This window comes from Erpetoichthys calabaricus, chromosome 17 (assembly GCF_900747795.2).
Source record: "Erpetoichthys calabaricus chromosome 17, fErpCal1.3, whole genome shotgun sequence".
Classification (NCBI taxonomy): domain Eukaryota; kingdom Metazoa; phylum Chordata; class Cladistia; order Polypteriformes; family Polypteridae; genus Erpetoichthys; species Erpetoichthys calabaricus.
This window is the reverse complement of record NC_041410.2, coordinates 86,452,341-86,471,852: the sequence shown is the minus strand read 5'-3', so window position 1 is coordinate 86,471,852 and position 19,512 is coordinate 86,452,341. Positions and strand designations below refer to the sequence as shown.

General features: G+C 37.1%; 1 protein-coding gene across 1 annotated transcript in view; it reads right to left on the bottom strand.

Moving 5' to 3' along the window:
- sqor (sulfide quinone oxidoreductase) overlaps positions 1 to 19,512 on the bottom strand; it is a 45,717-nt gene that overhangs the window by 8,096 nt on the left and 18,109 nt on the right. The window contains exons 5-8 of the mRNA XM_028823848.2: positions 16,496 to 16,690; positions 13,937 to 14,146; positions 5,608 to 5,791; positions 1,184 to 1,251 (exon numbers count right to left, since the gene is read on the bottom strand). Coding sequence (XP_028679681.1) covers positions 1,184 to 1,251; positions 5,608 to 5,791; positions 13,937 to 14,146; positions 16,496 to 16,690 — 657 coding nt within the window. The remainder of the gene's footprint in view (positions 1 to 1,183; positions 1,252 to 5,607; positions 5,792 to 13,936; positions 14,147 to 16,495; positions 16,691 to 19,512) is intronic.

Genomic DNA, 19,512 nt, shown 5'->3' with positions numbered 1-19,512 from the left:
ATTAATCATTACTTACTGCCTTTCCCAAATAAAAAGTATGATATTTCATGTGAAAAAATAGTAAGAAAACAAGTTTCATCACATTTATAATGCAGATAAATTGAGGGTTTTTATAAAGGATAACAGTTTTCTCTGGCGTTGACTGGGAATAATTTCAAAACATAACAATAAATTTTACTTTACACTCATGTGAGCAAGAGACATGCAGTTTCCCACGAGAGAAGTTGTTTGACGAGAGAGGTTTGGCTGTAAAACTCAAGATTTACCGAGAACAGCAGCCAACAGAAGTAGAAGGGGTAATTTGATGGGAGGAGTGGAATCTATAATATAAAATAAGGGATGTCTTTTGTCACATCTCATTAAGGTCATTGTGATATGATCTGCTCCTGAGCAATCATGGTCTGACTGTCATTCACCCTTAACGAATCAGCTTTAAAGACAGTGCCTTGCATCCCAGCAAAGGCAGATTTATGCATTAACCTGTTATAATTAAAACTGGTTCAGAAGGGGAATGGATACATAAATGAGTGAGTACTGGACACTGCAGAGAGGGTTCAGAATTACTGAGTTATTGCAGCATTTTGGAAACTGACAAAAAGATAATTAATGACAGCCATTAAAAAACAGGTATGTCGTATTCTGTGTTTAGAATACAAAGAATGCCCTCGATTTAGCATAAGTCCATATAAAGAAGTTCAAAACTTAATATCATGAACCAATAATAATTACATGTAAGAAACTTGGCAAATGTTCATGATAAATCTAAAATTAATCTTCCTTCGGTTTAACTCTGTCAAAAATACCAAATATCTTGTCCGAGTTTGTGCAGATGACGTAATAGCTTAAACATGATGGAACCTTCTCAGAAAGATAAGGGTGGATGTTTTTAGGAGATTACTCAGCAAAGCACATGACCTACAGTAAGGTCACCTTCAAAAACAGAGTCTTCACCTCACAAGACCTTAAGTTATGAAATTTGATTTCTGCTAACCAAAAATATTTTGGTTTTGTCATTTGGTTTGGAGTAATTTCACAAAATGATTAGTGATAATGTAGTCTTCTAATACAAATATAAAATTTAAGATAAAAGAGACATGGTAAATAATCTGAAATGAATGAGTGTTAAAAGACTGGAACAAGCCAAAAAAAAAAAAAATTAAATACAGGTCTCAAATTACTGCACCTTTTTATCGGGCTGCTTGTTCTTCATCACATTTGAGATAGTCCTGTCAAGAACAGCAGACTGAGCAGCTGAATGAGGAAAAAAAGTGAAAATGTGTATTTTCTCAAAATAATACAATCAAGAACAAACAGAGCAAGCAATAATAAAGCATCCAGTCCATTTTCATATGACAGAACTACACATTTATGTCAAAAAGGTGTTCTTGGACAAACATTTTTGAAATGGGCTTTTGCAAAGTGGCAACAAAAAAAGTACAAAATCAAAATATAGTCCATTGTTTCAGAAGATTTATGTCTAAGCAAAAACTGCTGTTCTCTTCAGTCACTTTTTTTTCCCCCCACAAGTTTATTCCACAAAATGTCTCATAATGAACAGTACCAGAGATCACTTACATATAAATACTATATTTTCATAGCAAATTTTCAAGAATATTTTTTATATCTCCTTTAACAGAAATCCCTTTTACTAGGAAGGCACTTTATGAAGTGAATAAGAATACAAAACACAACAAAGTAGCTTTTAAGATAATTCAAACAAAGGTAAATAGTAGATGTGCTTAAATTACAAACTTAGATCTGAATCAAAGACTACCAGCTGAACTTTAAATGCTCATGACCTAAATCACATTGTTCTTTCTTGTGAGAATACACGTACAGTACATGGATCGGTCTGATATGAATACCTGCATTCCAGTGAGTCTCATACAGTATTAAGAGGACTTCTGCTGTCCCACTCAATGGTGAAGGACTTAACTACCAGGAGCGAAAGTGGAAGGTTAAGTAATAAGATGCTGGCATAAAATAATTTCAGTTTTTATAAACATTCCTATTTCTTCCTCAAACATTGCAGTATATTGACTAGAGCTGAGCTGAATAATTGTTTTTAAGATACATCTTACTGTATGAGAAAGTATGTGCCAAACCAAGTATCAATTATGACTAAGAGTACAAATTGCTTATCACATGGGAAGCTATGCCTGGATTTGGTATGAATATATGGCTTTGGCCAAGACTAAAATAATCACTTTCAATATTTATATGTGCAAATGTACATAAACAGAGAATATACACCTACTTATTACCATATAGCAAAAGTGCTTCTCATAATGTACTGTAGTATATACAGGAGTAACAGAAACACTTTTAGTGTCAGCAGACAGCGTGGTCCCCAAGTGGTTAAGGCAAGTGGTTGTAATTCATAACAGCAAGTTAATGTTTAAGATAAAATTCAATGTCATGTGGAATATTTGCCAGTTCAATCCCAATACTGTTTCACAGAGTCTCTTGTTCATATCTCTTGCCAACAACGTATAAACATACAATTTTGAAGTAAATATATAAAGGGCTTTGGGACAATGTACACTAAGAACATAGGAGGATGAGAAATATTTTACTGACTTGGGAATAACTGTGCACCTGTATGTAAACAGCTGCTGTGAACAGTATTTTATGTCACTTGTGTGCCCAAACATACACGTGTAAAATCTTACAGTATAGTTTTAATTTCACAATTCAGCTATACTAGAATTTCTAAAGTCAAGGGAATTCAGGACTTGTGCAAATAAATATAAAAAAAATAAAAAAGTCACATATAAACAAATGTCCATACTGGGCGTCACATTAACTTTGCTAATTTGGATAAAGAAGTAAACCAATATCAAAAACTTCACTGGAAAAAAAAACAGCATGAACCAAGTTAAAGGAGAACACTCTTAACTCTTGATGTTCTGTTCCATCTGTGTCCTCTTACTTCTGGTGTATAAACTGCAGCAGCAAAGTGCAGACAGCCCGCCCTCACCGTGACCTTGCTGCACCCTTCTCACCAGCTACTAACACGTGACTTGTTATCATAAGCTGGCCTCACAACCTTTCGCTGCTGCCAGCTCCTTTTGGCAGAAGCTCCCTTCCAACTCTTCTGCCACTAACCTCCAATACCCCGAATAAATTAAAACTCTTTAAAACAAAACCATTGCAAAACTATACCATTCAATTTTTTCCATTGCTAGATGATGCCATTCCATCTTGAAGGAACAAACTTTAAAAAGTCATACATTTTTTATCAGCCATGAAGTTTGCATTGCTATAAAAAGTGAAATGTGACTTATGCAGACGGGAACTGTGTAAATATCCTCCCCATGGAGCGGCACCTGACTCGGATCAAGTGCACGATGAAAGCCTGGGTGAAGGCTTCGTGACTGTCTCGCTATGATGACTGCAATTCTATCTGTCCTGCAAAATTCCTTTCCCTCTTTTGGCTGTGCCAAGTGCTTATGCAACCACCTGCAATTGGTCTTAGTTTCACTGCTTCTGTTTATATCAGCATTAAACCACAAAATAACTACCACAAAAAAGATTAAATGGTATGTCATTTATTGCAGAGATCCCTCGCTGATTAGGCCCTCAACATACTCCACTATTTCCAACTAATCATGCCTGCAAGACTGTTTCCTTTACAAAGGGTCTTTCACTTTATAGTAATATACAAATTGGTGTAGAAAAACACAGAACATTACAGAATTCTATGTTTGTAAGTGACTATCCTAGGTGATTACTTAATAAAGTATGCAACCCTAAGCATGAAAGAGAACTACTTTAAGTTGGTATATGATATTGCCTCCTCAAACCACATAAACCCACCATTTACTATTGACTTGTCTTCTGTTTGAAGTTTGTAAGTTCTCACCGCATTCATATGGGGATTCCTGTACTCTACAGCAGTCCACTGTTTGCGAGTGAGCAATTTTGCCTGTTGCAATCAAGCATTTATTATCAGAATTAGGGCGAAACACGTGTCGCGTACTCTTTGCATTATTTGACAGTAAACTATTTCAACCATTCTATGATCTGCTTCTCGCAACTTAAGAGAGGGCACCGTGGCGGATGTTAGCCAACTTGCTGACCAACCAGAAGCGTTACCTGATTGTGATTCAGACTATGAATGCCATGAATGTAATTACCCCGATCTACATGCGGTCAAATGAACGAACCACACACTGTGGCGCAATGTTAGAGACTTCACCTCTAGCGCTGACATCCGAGGTTCGATTTCCCGAGAGGGGGATGCAGTGAGTGTGTACGCCTGATGAGCCCAGAATTAGGGCGAAACACGTGTCGCATACTCTTTGCATTATTTGACAGTAAACTATTTCAACCATTCTATGATCTGCTTCTCGCAACTGAAAAGAGGGCACCGTGGCGGATGTTAGCCGACTTGCTGACCAACCACAAGCGTTACCTGATAGGTAACCACCCATACAATCAGATTGTGATTCAGACTACGAATGCCATGAATATATATATATATATATATATATTTTTTTTTACAGTACAATTAATTCCATGAACAATCACCAGCAACTTAAGAATGCCTTGGTTTGCTCCCACATGCCAAAGGAGGTTAACTGGCTATGATATAAATGAGTGTGCTATGAAATCAAGTGAAGCACCATTCAAGGTTGCTTTCTGCATTCTTCCAGACTCTCTAAAACATACATTTTGTAATATACAACTGCATCAGTTAATAATAAATTTGGCTACATTTACATGTTTAATCTCAATACGACATGCATATTTCTGATCTGTGTCACTAAATTAAATTTACACATTTAAAACTGAAATATTCTTGAGCATTTGAGGGTATTATAAACATATCTGCAAATATCATTTAAGTAGTGTTGTGAAGATTATTCCTAGCAATATTTTAATAGAAAATTTGGATGTCTCGGTTTCTTAAGGAGACAATAAAGAACATTTCAAATATAAAGATTAGACTGCTTTGAGCCTCCAAAAATAAAGTTATGGAATATGATCTTTTCACAAAACAAATGAATGATTAACACAGTTTAGGTTATTTATTTGAAAATCTTCACATAGAAAGAAAATCATTTCTTATGTGCATATCAAAAGTCGCACATGCATGTTCAATTAATTCAAAATAAAACGAGCTGAATATAAGAATACTGGAAGGAATGCTTTAAAGAAACCATCATTGACATCACATATTAACAGTGTGGCCCACTGACCAATAAACTGGCCTTACAGTGATACAGCTTCAAGTTCAGATACTACAGCTGCCTCTTTTTGTAACTTGGTTTGTGTAAAGCATTTTAGAAAAAGTATTCACCACGAAATACATTATATGATAATTTTGTCAGTATTGAGATGGTTTATAAAGTTAACAGCACTTGAGCAGAGCTACACACTATTCATAAGAAAGCGTAGATGTGTATTCAAAAGAAGTAAATACTGGTAGAACATACTGTATCTTAACATTTTGTTACTGAACCAAAGCAATGATTATATAAAGATGCTTATTTTCTTCTTCTAGGTAAGGGAATGTACACTTCAGATTTGGTTATCAAGTCTCTAAGGTTGCTTTCTACAGCTGCTTCTTGGAAAGCACCCATATGACGATGCAGATCTTACCTACTGCTGCAGCTGTCTTTGCAGTTGGGAGATTAGTGCAGTCACCAATACCAAACACATTAGGGTACTTCTTGTGCTGCAGTATGTCTTTATCCACATCAAGCCAACCAGCTTCATCGGCTAAAGAGCTTCTTTTCAGAACATCAGGAGGTCCCATAGGTGGTGTTACATGAAGCATTTCATACTGAGAGGGGAGGGAAAAAAAAAAGATTACAGTTAGTTACATGCCTGGACATGTGCCTGATGTGGCATGTTCCCCACGAAACACACAGGATGGATGGATTTTTATTTTGTTGTGTATTGCTTATATTTATATATTATGGTTGCTTTTTAGATAGTAATTTTTCTAATGCATCTAATAAACCGTCTTTTTTTTTTTTTTTTTTTTTAAAAACAGAAATTGTGTGTGTGGTTGTGTTTGAGGTTTGGGGCGCTCTGGTGCCCTCTAGTGGCCACAATATAAAAATACACATACTATATATATATATATATATATATATATATATGTGTGTGTGTGTGAGTGTATTTTTATATTATAGGTATTATATTTATATTATAGGTAACGGCTTGGGGATTGCGGCAATTTGTGCATACAGTCTCAACCCCAAAGACACTAAAAAGACCAGGGAGCAGAAATGACTCCAAAGATAAGATGTATGTAGCTGCTTTCTGTCAGATTTCACTAAAAATTTGACAAGAGATAAAAGTTCCTTGGGGTGGGAGTCATAAACTGAGCGGCCATAGAAATGGCAAATCAGCTGCTCCCAGTGCTAAAGGGGGATCCTAGTACAAGTTACAGGGCCGGTAAGGTGCTCCTTGGTGTTAATGTTTTTTTTTGGTTTTTTTTTAAATGCTTGCCTCATTGTTAACTCTCCTTTATTTGAATATTAATATCTTCAGTTGTACAATGTCTGCCCAGTAGCCATTTATTTTGAGTTTAAGACAGAACTAAAGTTGTAGAAATTTTACTATAATGAACATACACGTCTAAGTATATAATATAGTATAAATAAAACATTCTATACTTATCTAAAATGTTACGCCTAATACAGGTGGCTTTTTCAAAGTCTCATAGTGAGCCAGCAAAAGTATATAAACTCATTGTTCTAAGTTAGCAGATCATATTTACTATTGAAAAGATATTTATGTTGAAAGTAACATACAAATATCACACTGATATATGTTCAGTTTTGTTGCAACAGTCTTGGTACAAGGCAGGGTTATCCATTGAGTGATATGCAAAGCATAACTGACTGACCTGCAAAACCTTTGAAAACAATACTCCTCTCAAAATACCTAATACTTGCTAGACTGTGTCACCTCAAGTACTGTTATTGTCAGGACTCTGAATAAAAACCCAGCCAGTTTTTAAAAGCACAATGGAAGGCCATTCAATCATTCAAAGACTTGAACATAGCCCAAGATCTGATCAAATGCATACTTTTGTGCTGCTTCGAAACAAACTTCAACTGCCTTCTTATAAAGTGTTAGGCTTCTGCCTTTCAAGAAACTGCCCACTGAATCCAACAAAAATAAATTAATTTAAATACAGATGCATATGCATACATGTAAACATGCCATATAACTTAACACAGTAACAAACATATGGTTGTTCCCCCGGATTCTCAATTTGTCAATAGAAAGAAAAAATAGAAAAGTCATATCAAGGAGCATCACAAACATATAAATACACTTTCTGTAATGAGTTTTTGGTAGCCTTTCTTTTCAAAAACATCTGCATTGTTCAGAAAGCCTAATGCAATAATAAAAAACATGTTTTATTACTACTTTACTGAGACACCACAAAGCCTTAATTGTCTTCTTTATACACACTTGTTCTGCCATGCATGCATACATCAGTCTCTGCCTAATGCACATTTCTTCACACTGTGCTAATATTTTTTAAAGGATTTGGCCTCCTTACATAATCAAGAAACTGACTACATCACATTTTTCAACTAATGGAGTGCGCTTACACTATGAATAAACTATATATTCACTGTCATATATTGTTCTGAAAGTAATATCAAAAAATACCTTTACTTTCTCATTCACTCTTATGTTATAAAATAAGTTCATATTAAGAACTTTATACAGACTCCCTTCTGTGTTTAATGGAGTGGGCTGAGAGAACAGCATGAACTACCACTGAAAAATGTTGCCATGGACTCACCCTTTTGGAAATAAACTTCAAATGAAATTAAAAACAATGTGGGTAAAATACACAAATCCCTCTTTTGTTAGAGAGGGTAACAGAAAGGCCACTCTCAAACCAGTGGGCAACCATAAAGCACTGTTCCTGTTTACCCCACAAAAGTGCCTAGTTCAGACTTATTTTTAATTCTTTATTAAAACCACTCGCTTATATCCTAAACCTGTTAAGTGAGGCTTGTGTGAGGAATGAAGACAAATGGACCAAAACAAGCCAATAAGCCAAAAATCCTCCCTCTTGAAAACCACACGTTACACCCACATTCTGGAGAAGATGAGTGGCTAACATACAAAAAAATGTACCCATTAAAACTATAAGCAGAGTCCACAGAATATCAAAAGTCAGCAAGCCACAGCTTTAGAATCTAAAGGAAAATGTAATATAATAGCTCCTATCTTTTAGGGAACTTTATTAAATTATCCCAATAATGAAATCCTTTTACATTTGCACCTTACATGTGTGAATATGCCTCAATGCAATGATTCCCTCGCATGTGATCTAACCTTGGCTTGTTTGGTAACAGTTTAACCTTCTAACGAAGTTCTTAGACAAAAATTCCTGGGATTAATGAAACATCAATTATTCAGACAGTTTTTCCTTCTCTCACTCTGCCATATTAGTAATTTCTGCCAGTGTATATTTTAAGAAAATTAACAAAATGTTTTGTGTACCTGAGTAGAGGGAAGATCTTGTAAAAAGTGGAATGAGTGGTATACAACCTAATGAGCAGAGTTGTATGCATTACCACTGACTTAGCCACGGAGATGTTTGAGCTCAGGCACTGTAGTCTTCAAATATCTAAGGCATCCAACAATAAGCAGCCAGGCTGATTGATGGTTTAATAATTTCACCACTGAATAACTGTATTACCCTGAGGAAGTAATTTAGCTTGTCAGAATTAAAGTTAGATATATTAGCTAAACAAGTGTACTATGCTTCTTTGGACTCCTTAGTTAAATAAATATGAACATATTCTGAAATCGTGTTGACTGGCAAACTTTACCAAATCACTTTTAGAAGCTGGATTCACCAGTGACCTTGTTCACTGAATTTTTCAGTGTAAGTTCCGATTTACATAGAAAAATCAGGTTACAAAAACCGTCAGGAACGGAACTTGTTTATAACCAAAGGGACACCTGTTCTTGCTTAAAGCCTGCTACCCACAACAAAGGCATTGCGGATTTATGACTCCTGGCAAAGATGCGACCTAGAAGTCTAGTCCTATTATTGTTTGAGTTATACCAGCTATATTAACACAATATTCTCCAGGATTGGAGCAGAAATCAACAAAGCTGATTTGCTCTAATTTGAATAAATTCCAAGTACATCATTACTATAGTAGTCCACACTCCATTATGACCTACACAGGTCATGCTGCTGACATCTGTGAACAGACATAGGAACTGAGCTAGGTGGAAGCATAATTGACAACAGTGGGAAAGTAGGTTGCATACACAACGGTCTGTAAAAACAACCTATTTTTAAAAAATGAATAAAAGTCCAGACCAAAACCTACTCATTTTTCTACCTCTTACATTTTGGAAGGATGGGCATGGGAGGGTGAGTATAAAATTACTTATGATATTTACACAAAAGGGTGGGCTTCAAAATAAAACTGATACTTCAGACCAACCTTTCAAAATGCAAAAAGAAAGGAAGAAGGCAGGTACATGTTTGAAAGAGTGAGCGTGTCTTAAAGAAAAAAAAAAACTGAAATTTTCCACAAGCTTTTCATTAATGCTTTAGGACAAACTAACCATAGACAAATGGGAGTGAAAATTATTAGAGGAAAAATACAAGCGACCACTACTTACACTGTCACCCAGTCTTCACAAGGCACTTTTTAAAGCAATCCATGAGATGACTCTTACCAGGCAGACTAGACTCAACATGCTGTATGAAAACACTTTGTTTCTTATACCACCTGAGTTTTTGTAAAGTAACTGGAATCCAGAGGTAAATTTAGTCAACTATGCAACTAGTTCAAAACATTACCAATGGTCATCTTTCCCAGATAACATTTATCACATCATGTGTTCTCATATACCAAAAGAATCTATCTGAAGTCTTATGGTTGCTAGATCCACAAAACATGCTTGCATTTTCAAATACCCTACCTATTCATTAGTAGGAATGATTGGGGGCCAAGGTAAAAGACAAACAAAATTCTGTATTTATTGCTTAAATTTCAGTATTTGTATCTTCTCCAAAATGTTCTAGAAATCTCATTTTACTAAGCATTTAAAAGTGCTATGATGTTTCCAAAACAGACTGAGTAGAAGATTTGTTTTAAATACTTCTTTCCAGTATATGCCTATTTATATATTTGATTGTAATTTTCTTGTATGTTCACAGAAGATGGAATGAAGTAGTGTATCTTTTATTACTGCTCTTCAAGAAAGAAAATAAGAAGAGAATTGCTACACTACAAGATCAGAAAATTATTTACTTAGAACTTTTAAAATGGCTAATGAGATCAGAAAATTGAAACATCAAATTTATAAGAACCTTTACAGGAGTGTGATGTGTTTATGAGTAATGTTAGATGAGATCTATTGCCGAATTGTTTTTTTTACAGTTCAAATATCAGTTTTGTTATGTAAAAACAACTATTGGGAAGTCAACAATTTTCCATTTACTCAAGTGCTACAATAACCTAATAAGTCATATCAGGTAGGTATCACCATCCAAAAAAGGCCAAAAGGTTTAAGACATTAAAAACTATACTAAAAAGTACTAACTGTACTAAAAGTACATGGACACCTAGGGCTGCACGATTAATCTTTTTTTTCCCATGATAACGATATTTATGACCCACGATCAGTTAATAAATATCGTCGCGATTTTACAGTATAAATATCAAACTGTTTTTTATGGGCTGAGTTTACGGATTGGACTGCGTCACTATGACGTTACTGCGTCTAGATTGCAAGTGCTTTCTGAAGCAGTAGTAGTCAATAGCAGCAATAACAGTCAGTCAGAATAAACATATGATGGCGGAGCAATGTGAGGAAGGTGCAGAAGTGCGATCGTTAGTTCCTAAAAAGGGGTCATACTCAGTTGTCTGGAACTATTTCGATTTCGAGGAATGTGATGTTGATCAGGTACGAGTCTTGTGCAAACTTTGCTCCTGTTCCGTCCAAACGTCCCAAGGTAACACAACAGACCTCATCAACCACCTTAAAAGCCACCACAAAGTACACTATCAAGAATTTCAACGACTGAAGGCACAAACAGCAACAACAAAAAATTACCAGCCATCCACAACACAGACAACAATATCAGGGACATTGTTCAACGCAATACCATATCTGCCTAGCTCGCAAAGACACTGGGAAATAACAGAGGCGATCACGTACCATATAGCCAAGGATATGTGTCCAATAACCACCGTAAGCAGTGAGGGGTTTAAAAAAATGATCGCAACACTTGATAAAAGATATAGCATTCCCTCACGCAACCATTTTTCCAATGTTGCGCTGCCCTCGCTGTATGCGAAATGCCGAAAAGAAATAGAAAGAGAAATTCTCAGGCTCAGCCTTGAATATTTTGCTGCCACGACCGACTTATGGTCAAGCAGAACTGCAGAACCGTATTTGAGCTTGACAGTTCATTTTATTGACAGCGAGTCTGAGATGAAAAGCAAGCTTTTGCAAACTTCGTTTTTCCCACAAGACCATACAGCGGAGTTTATTGCAGTCGGCCTCAAAGAAGCGATGTCCGCTTGGGGCTTGGTGGAAGAAAGACTTGTGTGCATCACAACGGACAACGCAGCTAATATGATTAGGGCAGCATCTGTGAATAACTGGCCGAGGCTACACTGGTTTGGTCACAGACTTCATTTACCAAAGGAATAATCGTCATTATTAATCGTGATAAAAATTTTGAGCAAAATAATCGTGATAATCATTTTTTCTGTTATCGTGCAGCCCTATGGACACCCTTCCAAATTATTGACTTTGGATGTTTCAGTCGCACTGATTGCTAACAGGTACATAAAATTAAGTGCATAGCCATGCAACCTCCACTGACAAACACTGGCGGTAGAATGAGATGTAATGAAGAGTTCAGTGACTTTATAAGTGATACTGTTGTTAAGATGCCACCTTTGCCTCTAGTCAGTACGTGAAATTTCCACTCTCCTAGATCTGCCCCCGGTCACCTGTAAGTGCTATTACTGTGAAGTGACAGCATCAAGAATCAACAGCTGCTCAATAATGAAGTCGTAAACCAGACAAACTCGCAGCACAGGGTTTCCGAGTGCCAAAGAATGTACAGGCAGTCCCCGAGTTACGTACGAGATCGGGACTGTAGGTTTGTACTTAAGTTGAATTTGTATGCAAGTCGGAAAAGGTACATTATTTTAATAAATGCTATTGTTGACCGACTGTAACCAAGTGTTCTGCCAATGAATGATGGAGTTTCACCTCTCTCTGACCTTTTTATTATTTCTGCTTTATTTTCAATGGTGATGGTTTTTTTCTTCTTTACTGTATCACCAGCATTTGCATCTGATTTGTGTTTCAGAGACATTCTTGAAGGGTGAAGACAAAAGGTTAAGATGAGCTCTTCTGCACAGCACTGGACACGTTATCACAGCAGGAAGGCACCAGTCATCAACACGTCTGATGTACTGACAAGAGACAACTTCCTGCTATGTGCGTAACAGTACAAGCAGGCTTGCTATTGAGAATGAATGGGGGCGGCGAGGGGCGGTTCATCACCAGCCCACCTCACAATCACCTCCACTACAGTATGATGCTTGCAGTGTCCGCTCACCGAGAACGAACATGGTGCGGCCAAAGGCATTTAGTGAATCGCCCAACTCCAATTCAACAGGCAGCCATCTGAGGCACACTACAATGCTACCCCCGCCGCCCCCTTCAGCCACAACCGGGTCACCGCTTGCAGCATTACCAGCAGTGTGTGCTGGGCAGGCAGTGAAAAGCCCCCCTCCGCTCCATCTAGCCTGCGTCCAGTCAGGAGCAGCAGCTGCGGCGGTATAGTGGGTGGGCAGCGAACCATCATCCTGCACACAAGCGATAGCTGTGGCCCCGGTGACTATGGACCACGGGTCACTGCTTGCCCCCGGGAGCCACCAGAGGAACACTACACTGCGCGAGCCTTGAAATCGCCCCCCCTCCAGCCACCACTTGCAGCATCCCCAGGCCGAAGATGACGGAGCGGCAGCTACTGAGGCGCATGTGTTGCAGCTGCGTCCTCGTTCGTAACTTGCAGGTCGGGTGTCCGTAACCTGGGGACTGCCTGTAGCGTGTAAAAATCACCTATCCTCTGGTGCATCACTCATAACAGAGTTCCAAAGTAAGTTCCTCTAGAAGCAACAGCAGCACAAGAACTTTGTTTCGGAAGCTTCATAAAATGGGTTTCCATGACCAAACAGCTGTACACAAGCCTAAGATCACTATGAGCAATGCAATGTGTCGGTTGGGGTGGTGTAAAGGATACTGCCATTGCACTCTGGAGCAGTGATCATGTGTTCTGTTGAGGGATGAATTACGCTTTACTATCTGGCATTCTGATGGATGAACCTGGGTTTAGAAGTTGCTAGTAGAATGCTACCTTCAGGGATGTAGAGTTCCTACTGTAAAATTTGGTGAAGGGACGATAATTGTCTGGGGCTGTTTTTCAGGGTTAGGGCTAGGCCCCTTGGTTCTTCAAGCTGTATCAACTGCACACTGAGCTTATTATAATCAAGCAGGTTTAACAATTTTAGCAACCATTAGAAAGTTACTAATCTTTCAGCTCATTACATTACTGGATATACAAGAGCAGTAACTCGGGATCAAAATGTCTTTAAAAGGATTAGTAAGTGAAGAGGATTTTATCACCAAAAGAATAAAGTGTAATTTTTTTATTAACCAAAATGCCCAAAGTTTCTGGCAAACATTTTCAATTTCAGTCTTTAGGAAGGTGAGTCATTGTTTACATAGACAGGAAGAAGAACCAAGCCTCCTCCTCATCCTCCTCCTCCACGTGTTGCAAAAATATTTGTGGAAATGGTTTTCTTTTTTAATGAAAGGTTTAAGATTGTTTTAAAACACAGTCCAAAAACATCCCGCCACACTAGCTTAAAGCAATCCATTACCATGCACAAACCTCGAAAACCACAGTTTCTCCAGGGTTGTCTAGTTTCTCAAACACAGCCTCCTGTTTGTCCGGTCGAACCTCAATGAGGTTATGTCTGAAATTGACATTCAGGTCCCGACTCTTCACAATCTTCCACAGGGAGTCAGCATACTTCTTGATTCCAAACAACACTGGCAAAGAAGTGTTGTATATGATGTTGGCTTTGGCCCTTTTCCCAGTCTGTAATGAGTGGAAGAAAATGAGACAAGCCTCAGACGGCACAGAATCAAAATTAACACATACAGCATGTAGAATAAAGGGAGGTTGGGTTATGGGCTGTTCTGTCCCAGCTTTCTGAGATTCAACAAGGCCAAATATGACAGGTAGCCAGTAGGCCACTCTATGTACAATTCTATATTAGATTTAAGTTGGACTGAATAGCACTAGGTCACAGGTTCACTACACAGCACTCAGCGCCTCACCTGCAGAATGCCCTTTAACCTTCCAGTATTGTAGATAGCCATTACAGAAAAGGCACTTTAAAGTGTTTCTGTCTCGCCTATTAGTGGTTAAACCTCCGTAGTTCAGAGCGAACCACTAACTTACTGTGTGACAATGAATGATTCATACCAACTACAAGAACTACTCACTAATAATTTGTAAGATGCTTGGGATAAAGTATTAGAGATGTGAGGGAAAAAATGAAGTGGTGAGAATAAAATACTGTTACAGTAGATTAGTATAATGAGTTTAAGGATCTATGCCTGGCCTTTGGTTAAAAAAAAAAACCAGTCCTATCTTCAACAAAAAAGTCAACGAGATGAAGCAATGCAAGGGATAAAGAATAAGGAGGGCAATTTGTTGTTTTAAGAAGAAGAGATATAGAGACTGAATATATGGAAAATCTCTGAAGGTGGCAGACTTGACAAATCTACATGAAATATTATACTGCATGAGAAACACATTAATGAAAATAAAGTCAAAAATCAAAGAATATACCATAGAACAATGTGGCAGGTGCGGATGAAATCCCAGAAACATTTTCATAGCAAGTAGGGAAAAGAGAAATAAACAGCAGAAAAACCAAGGAATTGGTTATTGACTTTTGCCGCACCACAGAGCCTTTTCACCCTGTCACTACTCTGGTAGTGGATGTGGTGCACTGCTGCAAGTACTTAGTGGTCCACATCAATGACAGGTTGGACTGGGCTCATAACAGAGGTGCTATATAAGAAAGGGCAGAGCAAGTTCTTATTGCTTAGGAGACTACATTCTTTTAATGTGGGTACTTGACATCCTTTACATCTTCTATATCTCTGTGATGGCTAATGAAATTTTCTTTTCTGTGGTGTGCTGAGGTGGCAACGTTACTTCTAGAGAGACCCACTGAAACAACAAGTGTTTTAAGAAGGCAGGCTCAGTTACAGAGTTAGTAGAGAATATCAAAGAAAACAAAATTAGTGGCTATTATGAACAATGCTGCACATTCTCTCTCTTTGCACACTATCATTAAGTACTTTCAGCAAACACATTCAGCAGAAATATGTCAAGAAATGCTACTGGAAGTCCTTCATACCTACAGCAAATGTAACGCCTCACTGTGACTGCTGTTTTTAACTTTAATCAGTCAGAATTTTTCTTTCTTTATAGTAATTCTGGTGTGTATTTGAGAGAGGTTGTTGTTTGTTACAATATTTATTTATTATTGAGCTTCTGTATATTAAAAACAGTTTCCCCCTTGGAACAAATAAATAATTTAATCATCTTATTAGACTATACAGGTCATACTTTGATTTTAGAATATCCAGGAGGGACTGGGAGGCCTACTAGCCTTGGTTACTAGAACTGTGACTTGGTCCAACTCGATTGCAATGTCATCTGTTTAAAATTGACCTGCCACAGATGCATTCTCTACCAAAAAGCTGTTTACTAGAAATTGTTTTCCTCACCTCTGTTGCCTACTGGCACTATCTCGGGTATAATATTAATGGACTTATACTATCATAAATTGAAGTTAGTCAGACTGAAATCGGCTTGGTTTTACTTAGAGTTCAATGTAATTTGCATAATAAAGTAAGGTTTAATTATTTATGTCATTACATTACAGCTGCAAGCTTTTCTTAGTGCTTTTAGAGTCTGTACTCCGTGAAGAGCAGAACACAAAAAAAAACCTAATTTCAACTGAAAACAGGCAAAGAGAGTAACAAATCCAAAAGAAGCTCTGTATCTTCAGTACCTGAAACGCAGGCACCTTTATGACCCAATGAAATCTTATGTACCACCACCACTATTTATTTTTTTTATATTTTTCACATTATTGTTTACTCGGTTCCCCTTATTTTTAGGGCTACTAATGTATTTTAATGCAATAACACACAAACATAATATGAACTATTAAGCCATGTATTTTAATGCAATAACACACAAACATAATATGAGCAATTAAGCCACTTTGCTTTGTAAATCACCCGATTGACTGAGTCATACTGTCAAAAGCATATTTATTAAGAATAATTCTTGAAATATAAATAATGCATTTTCTTCATGTTCAGAGCTGTGACATTTCCAACCATAGAATTTCTTTCTCACCTTTCGTAAGTAGGCATCTGAGAGGTACATGATTTTCTGAGGTGCCCCAGCACATTTCACAGGCGTGTTGGGAAATGTAAAGATGGCATTGCCTTCTTTAAAGTTCTTCAAGGCATTCCACGTTTTATCTACTGTCTGGACAGAGTAATTGGAACCAATCTTTGGATACTTAAAACCTTCAGGTAATCCTTTAATCTGTTGGCACAGAAAAAAATATGGCAGATTAAAAAAAAAATGGAAAAAGAAGCATTTTTAAGTTAAAAACGGATTTACCATGATAAACAGAAACCTCCCTTCCAGTTAACCGCATTTATGGCCTTAAGCTAAGTTCATGGTTAGGCTGGGCAAAGTGAAAGTGCACCACTTTGAAAAGCAAATTTCACACAATTGTGCTTTAGGGCTGTTGCCTAAAATGGACCAGTGCAGGAGATAATGATTGTCTTCTACAAAACCTAGAAAATTAAATGCCTAACCAACATTGTTTGTGGGAATGGGAACATACTGATACATTATAGGACATTTTAAAGAAATGGTTTCTGTAAATGATCACTCACACACATGAATAAGTGTCATAAAAAAGGTTACCAAACAAATCATTAAATCACCTCTAACCACCCAGCTCATGTTAATTAAATGTATATAGTGAGATTATACACAAAACACACCGTTTTATTATTTCTACCTTCTCTCACAGACACAAGGTATCGAAAAAAATAATTTCCAGTTTACAAATACAAGATCAGGGTTCCAAGAGGCAATAAGTCAAGGGGCTTCAGTAGCTTTTGTGGACATTTGGGTATGGTTTTAAAACTGGGAATCAACAATAGGTAGTAATCCTTTATAACGCAAGTGGGGACTTTAAGTGTAATCAAAGATTAAGAACAGACAGACATTTAAACTATTGTTTTGAGTAGGTACTGAAAATTACCTGCGATATAGTTCAACACAAACCCACCCGTACCCAAGGCAAATTTTGAGGCAGGGCTGTAATATTCACTGATATTAGAACATGCAACTAAGAATTTCACTGTACTGCACACACCCTAAGAAACTATGAAGCACCACATCCATACCTATGGCAGTTTCAACTCATACATTGTCTCAATCTGCATTCAGTTTCCAATTTCTGATGCTTTACAACAGTTTTTGACACTTAATCATAAAAAATGTCAGTCTTTAGTGAAGTAGATAGTTGTATCCAAAAGGATTTTATTTGTTACGACTAGTAGTGCATTGAGATACCAGCTCAGCAACCGACTCTACAGATTAGAAATTAAGCTCTTATGGGTTCACATGAGTTTCCTCCCACATTCTAAAGACATACCATGTTAGGCTTGACTGGTGAACCTAAAGTAGCCTGTGATGAATGACTGTGACCTGTAGACGGGTACCCCATCTTGACCTGCTTCTTGTGTGGTGCCTATTGCCCCCGTCTCCTGCACATGTGCACTGAAAGAAATGGATGGATATAAAGGAAACAGAACCATATCTAACAATCACAACGTTTTTTCTTCAAGACAACCCTTAATGTACAAAACTGCTCAGAAAGGCATGCCTCAGATATTAACACTTCCTTAAAACACAAATCTCTAGAACAAATTAAAAATGACAAGATAATTTGTATTACTTTTTATTTAGCGAATACTGTATTTTAGTCAGATTTAACCTAACTACATAGGCTCATTGCGTCAATATTGTCACAAGTACAGAGTGCACTGAGATTCTTAATTCCAAGATCTAACTAACACATAACATGACCTTGAAACTTGTCTTTCCAACAGTGGGTTTGAAAATTTTATGCTATTCAACACTGCAAATCTGTTAATCTATCATTAAGTAGTAAGGTGGTACAGAAAAATAAAATTCAGTTTTCAGAAGCGATATGGTTCAAATGAGACCTGCCTACTAATTAAGGTGTTGACTTGTAAGCCTCAGTTCCTGATAGAATCTCAAGCATAGATTCATAATGTAAATGTGTGCAAGTTCATTTTTAAGCACAACAAATGAAGAAATATGGAATTGTTTATAGGTGGTGCAGCAGTAGCTCTGCTGCGTGCAACAAGGAGCCTGTGGTTCATGTCTGGAGCACTCCCTGTGTGGAGTTTGCATATTTTCCGTCTGGGTGTTTCAGGTTTCTCTCACAGTCATGCAGGTTAGGTAGACTGCCAATGTTAAATTGATCCGAGTGTTTGTGTGCGTCTGTATGGTCACCCTGCTATGGACTGGAGTCCTGCTTCCCTGAAACTTTGCTCAGAATAAAGCGAGTTTGGAAAACAGACATATGGATGTAATTGATTATTCCATATTATTTGTGGTCACATATATACAAACCCCTAAAAAACATTTTTCAAAGGGGTGTCTGATTTTAAACTTTAAACCAAGGTGGAAATTCAAACTTCACTTGTCAAAATTACTTCCATTTATCTCTTCCAAGTTCTAAGCATTAACTCCTCTCCCTTCCATAGTTATAACAAGAGATTTCTTCATAGTGGAAATAGTGGGGATTTCATTGCACATCCCTCAATAGCCCACTTAAATTTTTGAAAGTTCATGCCTAAAGGTTTCTGACATTTATGAAATAATATGGCTGTTAAGCAAACTGGGAAGAGTTTAGAGTATTGAAGATATATTATATATATAAAAAATGAAAAGTCTTTTGTGTTAAATGTATATCTCTAGCTCAGCCAGCATTTCTTTTGTATGAGGAAAAAAAAAAAAAAAAAGTGAATAAAATAATTAAGTCTGTTTTCATTCTTCTTGAAATGCAATAAGTAGTCAGCTAACCAAAAAACAAAAACAAATGACTTTCAATTGTTAGAACAACTGACAAGCAAAAAAATGTAAAATGACAACAGAAGGCCTACCTGTGGCCTGGGCATCTATGATATTGACATGCATTTCACGCCATGAATGACTGTTCAAAAGCTACCTAATCAATTTCATTAAACAGTATTTCAGATGGAACAAAAGCTGACCAGACTATGGGGGCCATAGAACATAGTGTAAATCATTTTTAT